The sequence below is a fragment of the Nerophis ophidion genome, linkage group LG28 (genome assembly GCF_033978795.1).
Source record: "Nerophis ophidion isolate RoL-2023_Sa linkage group LG28, RoL_Noph_v1.0, whole genome shotgun sequence".
Lineage (NCBI taxonomy): Eukaryota > Metazoa > Chordata > Actinopteri > Syngnathiformes > Syngnathidae > Nerophis > Nerophis ophidion.
In genome coordinates, this window is record NC_084638.1 from 22,946,410 (window position 1) to 22,966,851 (window position 20,442).

At 41.6% G+C, this 20,442-nt stretch overlaps 1 protein-coding gene across 2 annotated transcripts; it reads left to right on the forward strand.

The window, feature by feature from the left end:
- Nucleotides 1–464: 464 nt before the first annotated feature.
- On the forward strand, nucleotides 465–16,256 carry LOC133545612 (profilin-2-like). 2 transcript variants are annotated; one of them, XM_061891358.1, is made up of 3 exons: nucleotides 465–807; nucleotides 10,875–11,067; nucleotides 15,413–16,256. In XM_061891358.1, the coding sequence occupies exons 1-3, from the start codon at nucleotides 679–681 to the stop codon at nucleotides 15,508–15,510; spliced, it is 420 nt and encodes a 139-aa protein (XP_061747342.1). In that variant the 5' UTR covers nucleotides 465–678; the 3' UTR covers nucleotides 15,511–16,256. The 2 variants fall into 2 exon arrangements, with proteins under 2 accessions (XP_061747342.1, XP_061747343.1); XM_061891359.1 differs by having other exon boundaries at nucleotides 466–807; nucleotides 15,739–16,256.
- Nucleotides 16,257–20,442: the final 4,186 nt, after the last annotated feature.

Here is a 20,442-nt window from a genome sequence, read left to right on the forward strand (position 1 = left end):
TTAGCACCAAAAGTTGCAAACTTTATCGTGGATGTTCTCTACTAAATCCTTTCAGCAAAAATATGGCAATATCGCGAAATGATCAAGTTTTACACATAGAATGGACCTGCTATCCCCGTTTGAATAAGAAAATCTCATTTCAGTAGGCCGAATCGCACTTTTTGTAGGAGTTTCTCATTAAAAACAATGTGATTATGTGAGGAGCCATCAAACATGTGACGTCATCGTCTGTGACTTCCGGTAGAGGCGGGGCATTTCTCTTAGCACCAAAAGTTGCAAACTTTATCGTGGATGTTCTCTACTAAATCCTTTCAGCAAAAATATGGCAATATCGCGAAATGATCAAGTTTGACACATAGAATGGACCTGCTATCCCCGTTTAAATAAGAAAATCTCATTTCAGTAGGCCTTTAAATCCCTCTTTATTCCCCGCCTGCCGCCATAATAGCGCCGGTGTGAGAGCGCGCGGAGTGATCTGCCAGACGGGTTACACCCAGCCGCAGCCGCACTAGAGCCCCGGCTTTCTTTGCCACCCCAGCCTCGACGTGCCCATCGTCCAAGTGTGGGTGACACCCGAGGCTCTCCCTTCGTCTGCGGGGCTTATTCCAAACAAATATCCGACAATATCCCGGCGACTTTTTTTTATTTTTTGGTACACAACATCGCTTTTTCTTCAACATGTCTTGGCAAAGCTACGTGGACAACCTGATGGCCGATGGCAGCTGTCAGGACAGCGCCATTGTTGGCTATGTGGACGCCAAATACGTTTGGGCAGCACATGCCGGTGGTACTTTCAACAATATCACGGTAAGCGCACCACCGGTGCGGACTTTGACGGCAAAGAAGGAGAATAATTTTGTTTGTTTGTTTCGAGCCGCGCCGCGGGGAGACGGAAAAGCCGTTATGTATGTAAATGACTAGCGAGCTAGCCGCGCCGTGCTAACCCTGCTAGCTCATCGCTGGCCTGTGAGCCGAGGAAACGCCGCAGGATTAAGTGCTTGTGTGCGTGAGAGCAACTTGCGTGCGAGACTCAGGTTTTTTTTTTGTTTTTTAGATAAGACGTCTCCTATTAATAATCTCATTTATCAACATAGTTTTGGTTTTTAACACAAGCGACTTTGATGAATAGCGCGTCCATGCTTTGTGTGTGCGGGGCGGCTTTGATTAGCGACCATTAAGCCGCCCTCCCTGCTCGTTACCTGTGGTACTAAAAAGCTTAGTGACTTTTTAAGCAGCCTGGGATAAAGCTGCCCTGTAACATTCTTGTCACATTTGAATATACATGTTTTGTTCTAAATGCACCCCAGACCTTCATTTGCAGACAGACATGCATCCATGTTTTGCTTTTGTCACCATCAAATAGTACATAGCATAGGTGTCGAACTCTGGCCCGCCATGTAATTTCATTTTGGCCCTTGAGGTAATATCAAATTAACATTAGAGCTGGCCCGCCGCTGTAACACCGCATTCACCGATTTCCCGGGAGATTCTTGAATTTCAGTGCCCCTCCCGAAAATCTCCCGGTGCAGCCCATCCATCCATCTTCTTCCGCTTATCCGAGGTAGGGTCGCGGGGGCAACAACCTAAGCAGGGAAACCCAGACTTCCCTTTCCCCAGCCACTTCGTCTAGCTCTTCCCGGGGGATCCCGAGGCGTTCCCAGGCCAGCCGGGAGACATAGTCTTCCCAACGTGTCCTGGGTCTTCCCCGTGGCCTCCTACCGGTTGGACGTGCCCTAAACACCTCCCTAGGGAGGCGTTCGGGTGGCATCCTGACCAGATGCCCGAACCACCTCATCTGGCTCCTCTCGATGTGAAGGAGCAGCGGCTTTACTTTGAGTTCCTCCCGGATGGCAGAGCTTCTCACCCTATCTCTAAGGGAGAGCCCCGCCACACGGCGGAGGAAACTCATTTCGGCCGCTTGTACCCGTGATCTTATCCTTTCGGTCATGACCCAAAGCTCATGACCATAGGTGAGGATGGGAACGTAGATCGACCGGTAAATTGAGAGCTTTGCCTTCCGGCTCAGCTCCTTCTTCACCACAACGGATCGGTACAACGTCCGCATTACTGAAGACGCCGCACCGATCCGCCTGTCGATCTCACGATCCACTCTTCCCTCACTCGTGAACAAGACTCCTAGGTACTTGAACTCCTCCACTTGGGGCAGGGTCTCCTCCCCAACCCGGAGATGGCATTTGACCCTTTTCCGGGCGAGAACCATGGACGCGGACTTGGAGGTGCTGATTCTCATTCCGGTCGCTTCACACTCGGCTGCAAACCGATCCAGTAAGAGCTGAAGATCCCGGTCAGATGAAGCCATCAGGACCACATCATCTGCAAAAAGCAGAGACCTAATCCTGCGGTCACCAAACCGGAAACCCTCAACGCCTTGACTGCGCCTAGAAATTCTGTCCATAAAAGTTATGAACAGAATCGGTGACAAAGGACAGCCTTGGCGGAGTCCAACTCTCACTGGAAATGTGTTCGACTTACTGCCGGCAATGCGGACCAAGCTCTGGCACTGATCGTACAGGGAGCGTACCGCCACAATAAGACAGTCCGATACCCCGGTGCAACCATTTTCTTGAATTAGCGTCCCCTACAACCTGGCGTCAAGTCTTGTTTTTCCGCCTCACAAACAGCGTGCCGGCCCAGTCACGTAATATATGTGGCTTCTACACACATGTAAGTAAATGCAAGGCATACTTGATCAACAGCCATACAGGTCACACTGAGGGTGGCCATATAAACAACTTTAACACTGTTACAAATATGCGCCACACTGTGAACCCACACCAAACAAGAACCTCCCGAAAATCTCCCGGTGCAACCATTTTCTTGAATTAGCGTCCCCTACAACCTGGCGTCAAGTCTTGTTTTTCCGCCTCACAAACAGCGTGCCGGCCCAGTCACGTAATATATGTGGCTTCTACACACATGTAAGTAAATGCAAGGCATACTTGATCAACAGCCATACAGGTCACACTGAGGGTGGCCATATAAACAACTTTAACACTGTTACAAATATGCGCCACACTGTGAACCCACACCAAACAAGAATGACCAACACATTTCGGGAGAACATCCGCACCGTAACACAACATAAACACAACAGAACAAATACCCAGAACCCCTTGCAGCACTAACTCTTCTAGACCGCTACAATATACACTCCTTCCCCGCTACCAACAAACACCACCCACCTGAGCCCCAACATTAACTGAGCAGTAAAAAGGCCTGAATGGTTGATTTATTTTCATTATTTTATTTTCCAATGTATTAGCCTCTGGAAAAAGTTAATGTTAATATTTACCTCAGAAGGCTGCAAATACAAAAGAGGCATTCAATGATATGCCATTGATATTATTTATCATTATTATTATTTTAAACTCCATTTTGCTTGTCACTATAAAGTTATATAAGCCTGGCTTGTTCAATATTCTATGAAAAACTTTTTGGGGCGCCTATTAAAAGATTAATTTGTTCAACCTTGGCCCGCGGCTTTGTTCAGTTTTAAATTTTGGCCCACTCTGTATTTGAGTTTGACACCCCTGGTATATAGTTTGTATGTGCTCCTTTTATTAATATTAAAATGTATTTTCTTAGGGCTATCAAACAATTATATTTAATTGTGATTAATCTCATTTTGTTCTTAAAGGCCTACTGAAATTAGATGTTCTTATTTAAACGGGGATAGCAGGTCCATTCTATGTGTCATACTTGATCACTTCGCGATATTGCCATATTTTTGCTGAAAGGATTTAGTAGAGTAAATCGACGATAAAGTTTGCCACCTTTGGTACTTCCGGAAAAAGCCTCTTTTACAGGAAGTCGCAGACGATGACGTCACATGTTTGATGGCTCCTCAGGTATGTGGTAAAAAATTGAGTGTGATGTAAGCTTGGACCTTCAATCCTACTGAATAGCTCTTAAACTTCTTCTCTTGATGCGATTTCAAATTACCGGTATTGAAATCAGCCTCCTCCATTTTGAAAATGATGACAGGCGAAGTGTCACTCATGACGTCACGAGTTTGACCAGGTGGTAATACTAAGAATCAGGGGTGGGCGATATCGCAAATTTGGGTATCGATTCCGATACGATACTGATACCGGAAGGGATTTCATCTGATGAGGGGGGACTTCGGGGTATCGATACTTTTGAAAAACAAATTTGTACTTTTGCCTTTATTAATTGATTATGATAATAATACAACGCAGGACAACGATATAAGTCAAAAAATAAAATATTTATTACAAAAGTAATATCAATAGCAATAAAGTAATGCAAATAAGGTGCAAACAACTACTGAACCTGGCTTGTCGCCTCAAAACACACAAACACTTAAGGTAAATAACAAAACTCTAGTTATTGAACAAAGTTGTAAACATGAACACAAAACAAAAGAACTGAGAAATTCAAATAAAAAAGTAATAATATCAATTACAATAAAGTAAGTAGTGCAAATAAGGTAAAAACAAATACTGAACTTGGCTAGTCGCCTCACAACACACAAGAACTTAAGTAAAAAAGAAAACACTAGTTATTAAACAGTTGTAAAAATGAACACAAAAGAAAAGAACTGAGAAATTCTTATCGTTATTTTAGTGCAATAAAATACTTCACAACCAAGACATTAAGTCGCACTGGAAACGCACGCGCGCGCGCGTGTGTGTGTGTGTGTGTGTGTGTGTGTGTGTGTGTGTGTTTGTGTGTGTGTGTGCGTGTCCGAGTGAACCTCGGAGCGAATTATACTGATGTGTGTGCGCCAACGCACCAAGCGTTGGCGCACACACAATTAACGCCAACATAAATACAATTAACGTTGGCGTTAATTGTATTTATTTTATTTCATTTTGGGTTGAAGAGGAATTTTTTAAGTGTTTTTAAATCTCGTTCGCGACCCATCACTAGGGAGGAGGGTGGAGTGGTGAGGAGCGCTCACATTTTTTTTTAAATCGGAGTGATTCGCTTAATTTGGTGAAGTATCGATACCATCACGCCAGTATCGATACGATCGATACTTGGTATCGATACGCCCAGCCCTACTAAGAATGGGCTAATTATTTTGAGAAGCGAGTTTGACCCGGCAGTAATTCAAGGCAGGCGCATACTATATGTCCTGCGGCAATTCAAGGAAATACGGTATACAGAACATTCAATCAAGTCTTTTGACATTTTCCCAAAAAATTCCCGCTTTTGCTGAAAATTCCCAAATTTTCATTAAAGGCCTACTGAAATGAGATTTTCTTATTTAAACGGGAATAGCAGGTCCATTCTATGTGTCATACTTGATCATTTCGCGATATTGCCATATTTTTGTTGAAAGGATTTAGTAGAGAAAATCGACAATCAATCAATCAATGTTTACTTATATAGCCCTAAATCACTAGTGTCTCAAAGGGCTGCACAAACCACTACGACATCCTCGGTAGGCCCACATAAGGGCAAGGAAAACTCACACCCAGTGGGACATCGGTGACAATAATGACCCAGTGGGACGTCGGTGACAATGATGACTATGAGAACCTTGGAGAGGAGGAAAGCAATGGATTTCGAGCGGGTCTAACATGATACTGTGAAATATATATAATGGATCCAACACAGTCGCGAGAGTCCAGTCCAAAGCGGATCCAACACAGCAGCGAGAGTCCCGTTCACAGCTTAGCCAGCAGGAAACCATCCCAAGCGGAGGCGGATCAGCAGACAATAAAGTTCGCCACCTTTGGTACTTTCGGAGAAAGCGTCTTTTACCGGAAGTCGCAGACGATGACGTCACATGTTTGATGGCTCTGTCACGCCAAATTTCTTCTCCCTACAAAAACCTTCCCCTTCCCATTTACTTCCGGGGTCATGATTAATACAGACGTTTTGTTAACGCCATATTATAAAAATATAACGCTATATTATAAAAATACAGACGTTTTGTTAACGCTATATTCTAAAAAAAATTAAAAAACAATTTACAAACACAAGCTATGGGATGTCATAAGAGGAAACGTGACCCCGGAAGTAAATGCGTCATCCCATACCTTGTGTTTGTAAATTGTTTTTTTTTTTGTTTTTTTATAATATAGCGTTGACAAAACGTCTGTATTTTTATAATATAGCGTTATATTTTTATAATATAGTGTTAGCAAAACATCTGTATTAATCATGACCCCGGAAGTAAATGGGGGGGAAGGTTTTTGTAGGGGGGAAGAAATTAGGCGTGACAGCTCCTCAGATATTCACATTGATTTTAATGGGAGCCTCCTACAAAAACAGTTATTCGGACCAAGAAAACAACAATTTCCCCGTTAATTTGAGCGAGGATGAAAGATTCGTGTTTGCTTTCTTCAGCACTCATTTTTACTTTCTCTTCTCACTCCATGCAGAGAATCAGCAGTGAGACAGCAAGATGGCGCAACCAAACTTGATAGTTGTAACTGTTTAGCATGTCCAGTGATGCTCAGTGATGGCTTCCTGTTTTGCCAGGTTACAGACCCCGAGTGCCTTTGTTCTATGCTTCATTCCTTCCGGTTTCTTTGGACCAAAAAATATATATATACATATACCGAACACATTTTTTTTTTATATCTATTACGTGTCTATTGCGATTTTATGTTTACTGTTTTATTGGCCCAGCCCTAATACATACTCATGAGAAAGAAGTAGGGCTGGGCGATATGGCCTTTTTTTTAAATATCTCAATATTTTTAGACCATGCCACGATGTACGATATATAACTCGATATTTTGCCTTAGCTTTGCATGAACACTTGATGCATATAATCACAGCATTATGATGATTCTATGTGTCTACATTAAAACATTATTGTTCATTCTGCATTAATATATATATGCTCATTTCTTTTAACGTTCATTCAGAGAGGGAAATCACAACTAAGTCAATTGACCAAAACTGTATTTATCAAACAGTTATTAAGCAGTGGCACAAACATTCATGTCATTTCAAAACAAAAAGGGCAAGATTGTCAGAGACATTTTAAAACAAGCTATAAGTGCACTTTTGTGAATGATGTCACAAAGATGACATATCAAAATAACAATGAATTAAAGTGTCCTTTTTTTTTTTTTTTTTACAGAACGCCACTACAATAGTTAAAAAAAAAGTGCACTTTTGTGCTTTATGTCACACAAGATATTTCAAGAACTGTCAAATAAAAATGAGCTGCATAATAGGAAATCATATAGTGTATGTCCTTCGCTATGTGGTAGGTTCCTGCGAACATTTTCTCCTTCTGTTATTGATTTTTTTTTTTTTCTTCATACGGTGTTGATCTGGAAATAGTTGTTTTGGCGTGGTACCGGCCGTAGATGTTGACATGCAGAGTTTCAAGCACTCTTCATTCTCTAGCGGTGACTTTTCAAATGATGCTACATTAGCAGTGCTGCTACTTTTTGTAGCAACGCTTTTGCTGCATAAATGTTGAACATATTCCCGTTTGAAGCCAAACCACTGCCAAACGATTGATTTCGTCCTCCATTTATCATATTCGCACCTTGTCTCTCTCCTATTACCACCCACACGTCACCGTTAGCATCACAGCTAACGTTACCATGTCGCTACCTCTGCTCCGCGGGAGCGTATGACGTTGCACACTTGACGTGTGTAAGAAGGTGCGCTTGATTTAAGTCTCTGTGAGAAGGAGAGACAAGAAAGAGTGAGAAACGCAGGCCCACAGCTAAAAGCAACTGTGTGAGAACCTATACGTCACATACATATACGCCCTCGCAGAGCGGTAGCGGCATGGGTAACGTTAGCTGTGGTGCGAGTGGTAATACGAGAGAAAGAAGGTGCAAATCTGGTAACAAATGAAGTAAGAATGAATCTATGAATTGCCATTATTAAACCACCACCAGTTCATTGTCTGGTGGTGGTTTGGCTTCAAGTGGGAATATGTCGAACAGACAATCGTAATTTGTCAAGTGTGGGGCAAAAGCATTGCTACAAAAAATAGCATTACTGCTAAAATGTAGCATTATTTGAAAAGTCTCTTGCTAGAGAATGAAGAGTGCTTACTCCGCATTTCAACATCTTTGTCGGTGCCACACCAACAAAATGCCGAGGCAACCATTTCCACATCAACACCGTATGAAAAAACTACCGAACAACATAAGGAGATAATGTCCGCAGTAACCTACCACATAGCGATTTGATTTCCTATTATGCGGCTCATTTTTATTTGACAGTTATTGAAATACCTTGTGTGACATCATGCACAAAAGTGCACTTTATTTGTTTTAAACTATTGTCGTGGTGTTCTGTACAGAAAGTGCACTTTAAATTAGTGTCATCTTACTGACATGCACAAAAATGCACTCATAGCTTGTTTTAAAATGTCTGACAATCTTGCACTTTGTTTGGAAATTACATGAATGTCTGTGCCACTGCTTAATAACTGTTTAATAAATACTGTTTTGACTTAGTTGTGATTTCCCTCTGTGCATGAAAGTTTAAAATGAGCATATATTAATGAAGTATGAAAAATAATGTTTTAATGTAGACACATAATCATCATACTGCTGTGATTATATGCATCAAGTGTTCATTCAAGGCTAAGGCAAAAATATTGAGATATATATCGTGTATCTTGACATGGCCTAAAAATATCGAGATATTAAAAACAAGACCATATCGCCCAGTCCTAACACCAATGATAACACAGAAATGTAACTCATCAGATCAGAACTGGATCAGATATTGTACACGTTTCTGTTGTGAAAAATAAAGGATTCATTTTAGGCTGCCTCTGAATAATAAAATTAAATAGTTCGGCACCTCTGCGATCAGGAGGCGACTTGTCCAGGGTGTACACCGCCTTCCGTTAGAATGCAGCTGAGATGGGCTCCAGCGACTTAGAATAAAATAAGCTGTAGTAAATGGATGGATGGAGTCCAGCACCTTCATAATGTAAAGAATCGTCTAAAGCATCACTCAAGTCTAAACAGATTTATGTAGCTTTATTGGTCCCGGCTAAATGGATCCATTATGAAATGATCCTGAGATAGTTCTGTCTGTTACGTTTATTTCGAAATTGGTAACCGTGCGTTTTCTCTCTCAAAACGGAGTAAAATCTGCTGGAGACGCGTTATCAGCCCCGCGTTGCAACAGAGGGATAATGTTAACATTACTCACAAAAAAGAGCTGCCCTGCTGAACTCGTGAATGCCTGTTGCGACTCTAAAACGCAGAAAATGAAGTCGTCGCACTCTCCAAAAAGTTCACCCTGAAAGTTAAAGCACACCAGTTGCTGCTGCGCTTCTTTAAAAAAATCTTAACAAAAGAATAAAAACACAAACGGTAACAATGGATCAATACATGGACTTGAAAAGTTATGTACCGTGAGTTCTTCCCTTCATCCATGTCTCACAAATGTTTCTTCTTCTGGTGCTCCAGAAGTAATGTCCTTCCGTGCCATGCTTCACATTTTTCAGGATACGGTCTTCTTTGAAGTCTTTAAAGGCCTACTGAAAGCCACTACTACCCACCACGCAGTCTGATAGTTTATAGATCAATGATGAAATATTAACATTGCAACACATGCCAATACGGCCGGTTTAGTTTACTAAATTGCGATTTTAAATTTCGCGCGGAAGTATCATGCTAAAATGTCGCGGTATGATGACGCGTGCGCGTGACGTCACGCATTGTAGAGGACATTTTGTTCCAGCACCGTTCACAGCTATAAGTCGTCTCTTTTCATCGCATAATTCCACAGTATAATGGACATCTGTGTTGCTGAATCTTTTGCAATTTGTTTAATGAATAATGAAGACGTCAAAGAAGAAAGCTGTAGGTGGGAAGCGGTGTATTCATTGTTTACATTCCCGAAAGATGACGGTGAAGCTTTATCATGGAACAGAGCGGTCAAGCGAACGCGGTTGGATTGGACCACACACACAAAGTAGTGAAGTGAATTATATTTATATAGCGCTTTTTCTCTAGTGACTCGAAGCGCTTTACATAGTGAAACCCAATATCTAATTTGTACATTTAAACCAGTGTGGGTGGCACTGGGAGCAGTTGGGTAAAGTGTCTTGCCCAAGGACACAACGGCAGTGACTAGGATGGCTGAAGTGGGGATCGAACCTACAACCCTCAAGTTGCTGGCACGGCCGCTCTACCACCCGAGCTAAACCGCCCCAGTACAGTGTATTATGTGTATTAATAAAAAACATTTTACCATTCTGTATTCTGAAGGTGATCTATGTCGCGTGCTACTCCAGCATCAATATGCGGCGTCCTGACCGTCACCTTCAGCGTCGAGTTCAAAGCGACATGGCTCTGTTCCTTGTTGCGGTTGGGCCTGGCCGAGTGGTCCTGCCACCCCTACTAGGGCTGCTACGGCGCCTCTCACAGCATCTTCCCTATCTGAATCGCTCCCTCGCTGCCCTCATGTCCTTTTTTTTTTTTTTTTTCTAGTCCTTCACTCTCACTTTCCTCATCCACGAATCTTTCATCCTCGCTCAAATAAATGGGGAAATCGTCGTTTTCTCGGTCCGAATCGCTCTCGCTGCTGGTGGCCATGATTGTAAACAATGTTCAGACGTGAGGAGCTCCACAACCCGTGACTTCACGCGCATATACAGGCAAGGCTTTTTTATCAGCGACCAAAAGTTGCAAACATTATCGTCGATGTTCTCTACTAAATCCTTTCAGCAAAAATATGGCAATATCGCGAAATGATCAAGTTTGACACATAGAATGGACCTGCTATCCCCGTTTTAAATAAGAACATCTCATTTTAGTAGGCCTTTAAAATAAAGTATCCCGACACTTTTGACGACTTAGGTCGTGCACTTTTCTCCATTGAAGCATAAACCTCCAGATGTTTCTAAATTTTGAGTTTTATTTATTTGTGTGTTTCAGTCCCAGGAAATAGATATCCTCATCGGGAAAGATAGAGAGACCTTTTACACCTACGGTCTCACTCTGGGCTCAAAGAAGTGTTCAGTCCTCAGAGACAGCCTCCAGGATGACGGTGACTGGACAATGGACATCAGGACGAAGAGCCAAGGAGGAGAGCCTACATACAATATCTCTGTGGGAAAAGCCGTAAAAGGTATATATTAAATAGGTTCCAATCAGCAAATTGTATTGTAAGATATGGGTAGCTCTGCAGAGCAATATAAAGATTTAAGAGTACCTTCTAACGTATTGATGTATTCCAATGCTGTACTCCAGGTTTGCAAAAAGAAACAGCATTCTACATTTGGTAATTCAATTTGACTGAAACTGTTGCAAATTTGGCTTAATTATGAAACATGGTTTTTAAATTTATTTTGCCTCATGTAAGCCACGATTTGCCTCACATCAATCTTTTTTTTTCCCCCTTTCTCTTTTTGGTCTCCCATTATGTGATGCATTTCAACCTTTCCCTCTAATCTATTTTCCATTACCTTCCAAATCTTTCATGGGGAAAGCCAATCATTCAGTTGGCAAATTTTTGTTTCCGTTGAAGGCCAAGTGTAGAAAAGTCTTAGTACATAAAAAGGCTGTTGTGTATTGTATTGTTTTAAGTAGTAAAGCTGCACTAAGCTCTGCTGACTAATCAGGTATGTTCGTTGTCTTTGCATCTATTTATGCGTAACATAAAAAGCAAACACTTTTAAGCCATTTTCATCTCTTTTTCTATCCAGAAATCACTTTTTTGTCATCTTGTAATACAGTTGCAGTTTTTTGAAAAACACACGCTTTTTAAGCTCAGGGGTGTCCAAACTTAGAATCTGGCCTTTCGGGGAATGTGCAGCTTGTTTTGAACTCACTGATGGTGTAGTTATTTGCAATTTTGCTGCCGTGGACATTTTGAGTATATCAGGTCAATGACCATGGATTTCCCATAGTGTGCACAGCACAGCAATTACTTATGACCCAATCCAAACAACCTTACCCACTCGTGTTGTAAACTGCAGCCAACACAAAAGTTGACACATGGTCACACATAACACAACCTGTTCGCTGAACTTGGTGGGTATTATAAAACACGTCAAATCGACACACAATTCAAATCGACACCCATTTTAAATCCTGTATAATAGGGAAAAATACAGAATACTTGCTCCACACTTATCCATGTTAGTGCATTTTAGCTGCTTGATATTTCTGATTGATTACAAAACTTTAAGGGTGTTGGGGTAAAACTTACACATACTCTTAAAGGGGAACATTATCACAATTTCAAAAGGGTTAAAAACAATAAAAATCAATTCCCAGTGGCTTGTTGTATTTTTTAAAGTTTTTTTCAAAATTTTACCGGTCCTGGAATAGCCCTAAAAAAAAGCTTTAAAGTGCTTGATTTTCGCTATTTGCGATGCGACTATCCATTTCCCTGTGACGTCATACAGTGCTGCCAATGTAAACAAACAATGGCAGATACCGCAGCAAGATATAGCGACATTAACTCGGATTCAGACTCGGATTTCAGCGGTTTAAGCGATTCAACAGATTACGGATGGTCGGAGTATGGAAGTATTGAAGATGAAACTGAAGCTATTGAGCAAATAGCTATTGACGCTATTCATAGCCATAGCATGGCTGAATAGCTGCGTTAGCATCGCCGGTAAAATGTGCGGGCCAAACGATCAGGACTTTCGCATCTCTTGACACTGGAGCAACGTAAATCCGTCGATTGGTAAGTGTTTTTTTCGCATTAAATGTGGGTGGAAGTAAACGTAATATAGTTGCAAATGCATCTGCAGGTTATCCATACATCTGCTTTAGCACCGCCGGTAAATAGCATCTTAGCATCGATTAGCGTAGCATGTTAGCATCGATTAGCTGGCAGTCAACATCAACAAAACTCAACTTTGTGATTTCGTTGACTTTATAGTTGCAAATGCATCTGCAGGTTATCCATACATCTCTGTGCCATGTCTGCCTTAGCACCGCCGGTAAATAGCATGTTAGCATCGATTAGCGTAGCATGTTAGCATCGATTAGCTGACAGTAATGCCGCAACCAAATATGTCTGATTAGCACATAAGTCAACATCAACAAAACTCATCTTTGTGATTTCGTTGACTTTATCGTTGCAAATGCATCTGCAGGTTATCCATACATCTCTGTGCCATGTCTGTCATCGCCGGTAAAATGTGGAGACACTCTGGTACATTCAATGGGGGTCTGGCGGCAGACACTTTCGCATCTTCGGGCCAGTGGTGCAACTTGAATTCCTCCCTGTTAGTGTTGTTACACCCTCCGACAACACACCAAAGAGGCATGATGTCTCCAAAGTTCCAAAAAATAGTCGAAAAAACGGAAAATAACAGAGCTGAGACCCAATTTTTACAATGTGTTGAAAATGAAAATGCCGGCTGTATTACCTCGGAGACGTCACGTTCTGACGTCATCACCACATGAGCGATAAACAGAAAGGCGTTTAATTCGCCAAAATTCACCCATTTTAGAGTTCGGAAATCGGTTAAAAAAAAAAGGTATTTTTTCTGCACCTTCAAGGTATATATTGACGCTTACATAGGTCTGGTGATAATGTTCCCCTTTAATATCCAGTTATATTAATCCGTATATATAATGTGTGTATACATGAATAAATACTTACACGTGTGTGTGTTTGTATACACACACAAATACGTTAAGTACAGTACAGCTTAAAAGTTTGGACTCACCTCATTCAATGCGTTTTCTTTATTTTCATGATTATTTACATTGTAGATTGTCACTGAAGGCATCAAAATTATGAATGAACACATGTGGAGTTATGTACTTCATAAAAAAAAAAGGTGAAATAACAAAACATGTTGTATATTCTAATTTCTTCAAAATAGCCACCCTTTGCTCTGATTACTGCTCTGCCCACTCTTGGCATTCTCTCCATGAGCTGCAAGAGGTACACCTGAAATGTTTTTCACTTCACAGGTGTGCTTGAAGCTCATCAGGATAAAATGACAAGAGTGTGCATGTTTTCAGTGATTATTACCTTTTTTTTTGTTAAGTACATAAGTCCACATGTGTTCATTCATAGTTTTGATGCCTTCATTGACAATCTACAATGTAAATAGTCTTGAAAACTCATTGAATGAGGAGAAGGTGTGTCCAAACTTTTGGCCTGTACTTTTATATGTACGTGTGTACTAGAGATGCGCGGTTTGCGGTCTCATCCGCGGAGTCCGCGGATAAACCGCGGGCCGGGCGGGTGACATGACGAAAAAATAGATTTTAATTAGATTCGGGCGTGTGGCGGTTGAATCATCCGGAAATATTTCATAATGGTTCAGGGATCAGTATCCTTTGCCATTCAAAGAGCCATTTAAGACCCGTGTCACAAAGCGAAGAAGACAATAGGAGACGCTAATATTCTGTAGAATGACTAACGGCAGTCGCCCAGATAATAAGTATTAGGGCGTGCTATGAAGCCTTTGTTTTTGACGCATTCTACAACATGTACAATTTGCTTGCAAGTACAGCTATATGATGTGCGTGGCTTCCACTGACACACGCACACGACTGCAAGGCATACTGGGTGATACAGACTACACTAATGGTTGTGATATAAACAATTTTAGCACTCTTACTAATATGTGCCACGCTGTGAAGCCACACCAAACAAGATTGACAAACACATTTCGGGAGGACATCCTCCCAGTAACACAACATAAACGCAACACAATAAATACCCAGAATCTTTTGTATCCATGACAATTCCTGACTATTTTATACACCCCACTAGCAGCAAACCCCCTGGGTATTTGTTGGGTTGTGTTTATGTTGTGTTACTGGGAGGATGTCCTCCCGAAATGTGTTTGGTGTGGCTTCACAGCGTGGCGCATATTAGTAAGTGTTAAAGTTGTTTATATCACAACCATCAGTGTCACCCAGTATGCCTTTCAATCTTGTACGTGTGATTGCGGAAGCTGCACACATGTTGCCAGACTAACAATCGGTGTGTACATGTTTTTGAAAGTGTCAAAGGCAATGGCTTCACAGCACGCCCAAATCCTTGTCATCAGGATGAGTCCCAATTGGATAATCGCGAGAATGTTAGCGGCTCAAATTGTCTTCGTTAATCTGTGAAACGGGTTTAGACAGCTCTGTGAGTGGTAAAGGTGGCCAACCTCTGATGTATTTCAGCGGGTGGCGGGCTGATGCGTTTCTGATAAAATGTTGGTTCGGGTGGACGGCGGGTGGATGACGACTTTGGTGACGCGGTTGCGGATGATATAATTGCCTATCCGCGCATCTCTAGCGTGTACACAAGTTCCTTTACATGCAGTAGGCTTTCAGCCCCCAGCCAATCGTTTTTTGCCCAATGGGCCCCCAAGTCAACAAGTTTGGACACTCCTGGTTTAGCTTGTCCTTCCTCACACTGCCGGTGAAAATCTTGGGATGCTTACTTTAATTTCTCACCTTTTTTCTTAACTATGCCCTCTTTTCCATCTCTTCTCTTCCAGTTTTGGTTCTTGTAATGGGCAAAGAAGGGGTCCATGGAGGCGGCTTGAATAAGAAGGCTTACTCAATGGCAAAATACTTGAGGGATTCGGGCTTTTAATGTTTCCAGGCTCATTTAGGTAAAAATTGAGGGACAAAAAGAAGAGAAAAAGAAATATTTGCTGTTAAGATTTCCCCTGCAAGCGGTCAAATGTCATGGAAACCTTTTTTAATAGCATTGACGAGTGGTAAGATCCTGACAACTGGTCCTCGCCCTCCATCTTATCGGGGCGGGGACTCTTCAGTTTTGTTCATTTTCTCTCTTATTTTTTTCCTTTATGTGCCGCAGCATTGGTTATAGTCATGGGAAAGGAGGCGGTCCATGGTGGAAATCTTAACAAGAAAGCACATAATATGGCGGAGTTCCTGAGGAGGGCTGGGTATTAAGCAACCTCACCATCCATCAACTTAACCGCTCACTCCAACTCACATTGTGTTGACACTACTTCCAGGATTAAAGGACAAACAACATTTCTTCCTACCCCGCTCCGTTTTATACACAGCCCACGACCTCCTTCCTCTACACCAATGTTGTACCTGACGTTATTTTTTTTGACACTACAGTAATGGCATGTACAAGAAAATGGTTTAAATGTTCATACACCAAAGGAGCGTCCAAAAGCAAGAAAGAAAAACCACTAAGTGAATAAAGATTTGAATCTGCCTTGTATAACATCTGCTTTGCTAATATCTCATTTTAAAAGGCTCGGCCCCATTTATCAGCATGTCTGCATTGAAAAGTTGCATGCATCTCTGCTTCATCGTAGTCCTCCCAGCCTCCAACTAAAATAAACAAAAAAAAACCAAGCTGACAAGGTCCTGTATTTGTGTACCGATTTGCCACTCGCCTTGTTTTACCATCACAAGCTCTTTGCTGTTGTACCTGAATATGGTCTTGAAGATGTCGTGTTGATTTGTCGTTTGAGTGTTGTCTTGATACTTCAACACATTCTGGAGCCACAGTTGGCATTCCACCTCCATGGCATCTCATCACTGTCAGTCCAGCTCCTGCAATTTTGTCAAATTGGTCGTCGATCACTCCTAGCCCCAACACTCCATCCTGCTTGGACCAATCGTTGATGTACGAGGGTGTTAATTCTCCTCATTCTATGATTGTTGGCATCGCCTGTTGACCGTAGAACACTAGGACAGCTTCAGAAAGTTGTTAAATGTCTCCTTTTTAGACTTCAATACTACAATTTTTCCATCACTAATAGATTTTTCATTTTGGCTAACTTTGTCTTCAGTAACTACTAAAACGACATGAATGCATATTGACTGCAAACAAAGGCTGTTGGCTTCCAACACCTTGCTATTATTTGCCTTGTGCTTTCGTCATTAAAGATGTAATCACCAATTGTCATCGTACGGTATTTAGAAGTAATCTAGGTTAAAAAAAAAAATATAATAAAATGCTGTGTACACTAAAAGCTATTGAAATGGTGTTGGTTGGAATAAGAACATGTGTAAGATGTCTTGTGATCAATTTCCGAGAATTGTGTATTCAGTGCCATAAAATCAATCTGACGTCTTGCTACGAGTTGGATTTTTACCCGCTGCCCCGGAAAGATATAACTTCTAATGGCACTTTCCTAAGGGACGTTTTGGCATCAGTTATCTCCAGACTTTGTGGAATATGTACAGAATTAAAAGAGCGAGAGAGAGAGAGATAATGTGTTTGTGTCTTTTGTGATTAGGAAATCATTCTTGTCTATTACATCCATCCATCTACTCCTGCTTATCCGAGGTCTGGTCGCGGGGGCAGCAGTCTAAGCATGGTAGCCCAGACTTTCCTCTCCCCAGCCACTTCGTCCAGCTCTTCCCGGGGGATCCCGAGGCGTTCACAGGCCAGCCGGGAGACATAGTCTTCCCAACGTGTCCTGGGTCTTCCTCGTGGTTGGATGTGCCCGAAACACCTCCCTTGGGAGGCGTTCGGGTGGCATCCTAACCAGATGCCTGAACCACCTGATCTGGCTCCTCTCAATGTGGAGGACCAGCGGCTTTTCTTTGAGCGCCTCCCGGATGGCAGAGCTTTTCACCCTATCTCTAAGGGAGAGCCCCGCCACCCTCCGGAGGAAACTCATTTCGGACGCATATACCCGTGATCTTGTCATTTCGGTCACAACCCAAAGCTCATGACCATAGGTGAGGATGGGAACATACATCGACCAGTAAATTGAGAGCTTTGCCTTCCGGCTCAGCTCCTTCTTCACCATAACGGATCGATACAGCGTCCGCATTACTGAAGACGCCGCACCAATCCGCCAGTCGATCTCACGATCCACTCTTCCCTCACCCGTGAACAAGACTAAGAGGTACTTGAACTCCTCCACTTGGGGCAAGATCTATTCCCCAACCCGGAGATGGCAGTCCACCCCAATCCGGGTGAGAACCATGGACTCTGACTTGGAGGCTGCTGATTCTTTTTATTACATGTAAATCGTTATAAAAACCTGCTCAGTGACCTTGTGGTAGAGTGTCCGCCCTGAGATTGGTAAGTCCTGAGTCATACCAAAGACTATAAAAATGAGACCTGTTACCTCCCTGCTCGGCACTCAGATTCAAGGGTTGGAATTGGAAGTTAAATCACCAAATGATTCCCAAGCGCGGCTATAGCTGCTGCTCACTGCTCCCCTCACCTATCGGGGTGGAACAGGAGGATGGGTGAAATGCAGAAATTAATTATACCACACCTAGTGTATGAAGGACAATCAGTGGTATAAAACTTTTTTAACTTTATCCAAATGGTCTTTAAATTTGCAGCTGTTTACTCAAAACATCAAACTTGCCCTTTTATGTTAAGCTTTTTATACCAAGGGTATCTAAACTGTGGCGTGTCATTAGTTGAATAACGGAATAAAGCCTGTATGGGGGGCTGACGTCATTTAAATAACTGACAGCATAGCATAAATGCTTTATCTTTACTGCCATCTTGTGGCCAACATGAGTAATTTAGACCAATGACCATCAATGTCAATATACTGTATACAAGCCAAATGGAACAGCATTTTGTATATAACCCAATCTAATTAACTTAGTTGTCAACACATATAAGACAACCATTGAACTTTATTGATGTTATTACAAAAAATGTCCAAGTACAACACATAATTAAAAAATACACCCGTTTAAATCCCCTGCTATTCATAATAGCAAATATGCAAAACACCCTACACTTTTTAACTGCTTCATATTTCTGATTATAAAACTTTTTATGAAATCCATCCATTTTCTACCACTTGTCCCTTTCGGGATGGCGGGGGGTGCTGGAGCCTATCTCAGCTGCATTCTTGCAGAAGGCCGCGTACACCCTGGACAAGTCGCCAGCTTATCGCAGTTTTTATGAAATGTATATCCATTTTATTATTATGACGTGTATAGATTAGTGTCACCCCCATTCCACCAAAATGTATTTTGATACTTTTCTAAATTAGGGGGAACACAAAAAATGATGTTATTTTAACAAAAAGTCTTACGGTACATTGAACATGTGTTTCTTATTGCAATCGAAGAACAATTTTGGCCCTAAATAAAATAGTGAACAAACTAGACCAGGGGTGTCTAACTCGTTTTCATTGAGGGCCACATCAACAAGTAATATATAAATATACATGTATATATATAATACATTAACAATATATATATTTTTTTACATAAGCTGCAAAAAAATTAATAAAACATTTTACTTAAACTGGCACACCAGAATTTTACCGTGAAACTTGCAAAGGACTCCAAAGGAGTCCTTTGCAAGTTTGTCCAAAAATGAGATGGGTGTGGCTTTTGTTTAGTTTCTCGCTATAGTCCAAAAGAGACCATATATATCTAAAAACAAAGGAGTCCTTTGCAATGGGCCAAAGGACCCTATTGAAACTGTAAGGTTTTATTAGGGTCCGCCAGGCCCATTGTTATTCTTTATTATTATTATTCCGCACGTATGCGCTGTAATTTGACCCCCTTAACATGCTTCAAAACTAACCAAATTTGACACACACGTCGGTATGGCAAACTTTCCCAACTTATTAAGCAACCAAACCCCAAAAATCTCAATTGTGCGCTAGCGCCCCCTAGGAAAAAAAAAAACAGACTGCTTGTAACTTCCGTTAGGAATGTCGTAGAGACATGAAACAAAAATCTCTATGTAGGACTGACTTAGACCTACATTTCCAATTGGAAACTTCCATGGCAAAAATCAACAGGAAGTTGGCAAAAACCCCTTCAAAAGAACATTTTCGCAAAAAAATGCAATTTTTGCCTCTTTGAGCTGTAATTTGACCCCCTTAAAATGCTTCAAAACTCACCAAACTTGGCACACACATCAGGACTGCCGAAAATTGCGATGATACAAAAATCTCTATGTAGGACTGACTTAGACCTACATTTCCAATTGGAAACTTCTATGGCAAAAATCAACAGGAAGTTGGCAAAAACCCCTTCAAAAGAACATTTTCGCAAAAAAATGCTATTTTTGCCTCTTTGAGCTGTAATTTGACCCCCTTAAAATGCTTCAAAACTCACTAAACTTGGCACACACATCAGGACTGCCGAAAATTGCGATTTAATGAAAAAAAACAAACCCCAAAACTCAAAAATGCGCTCTAGCGCAATTTTTGAATAAAACACAGAAAAAACTGCTCCTAGGAAGAAAACACAGACAAAACTGCTTGTAACTTCCGGTAGAAATGTCGGAGAGACCTGAAACAAAAACCTCTATGTAGGTCTCACTTAGACCTACATTTTAATAATCGACATCCTTAAGCAAAAATCAACAGGAAGTTAAAAATTACCCCTTCAAAATAAAAGAATTGTAAACACCCGTCACCTTTTTTCAAACGTTATCTCCTCTGAGCTCGTTTGTCGTTTCGGCTTCAAACTCGCCCAGAAGAGGGTTTGAACCCTTCTGATTACAAGTTATTGAAAGAGTTTTCACTACTGCTGCGGTTTTGATTTTACGCGCCTTCAAAAAACCTCCGCACAAAGTTTTCTAAAAAAATGT

What these genes read in the sequence shown, in the direction of transcription:
- LOC133545612 (XM_061891358.1), top strand. Translation starts at nt 679, where the DNA reads ATGTCTTGGCAAAGCTACGTGGACAACCTGATGGCCGATGGCAGCTGT. An exon ending in GTACTTTCAACAATATCACG is followed by an intron (nt 808 to 10,874) that starts GTAAGCGCACCA and finishes TGTGTGTTTCAG; the next exon opens with TCCCAGGAAATAGATATCCT. An exon ending in TGTGGGAAAAGCCGTAAAAG is followed by an intron (nt 11,068 to 15,412) that starts GTATATATTAAA and finishes CTTCTCTTCCAG; the next exon opens with TTTTGGTTCTTGTAATGGGC.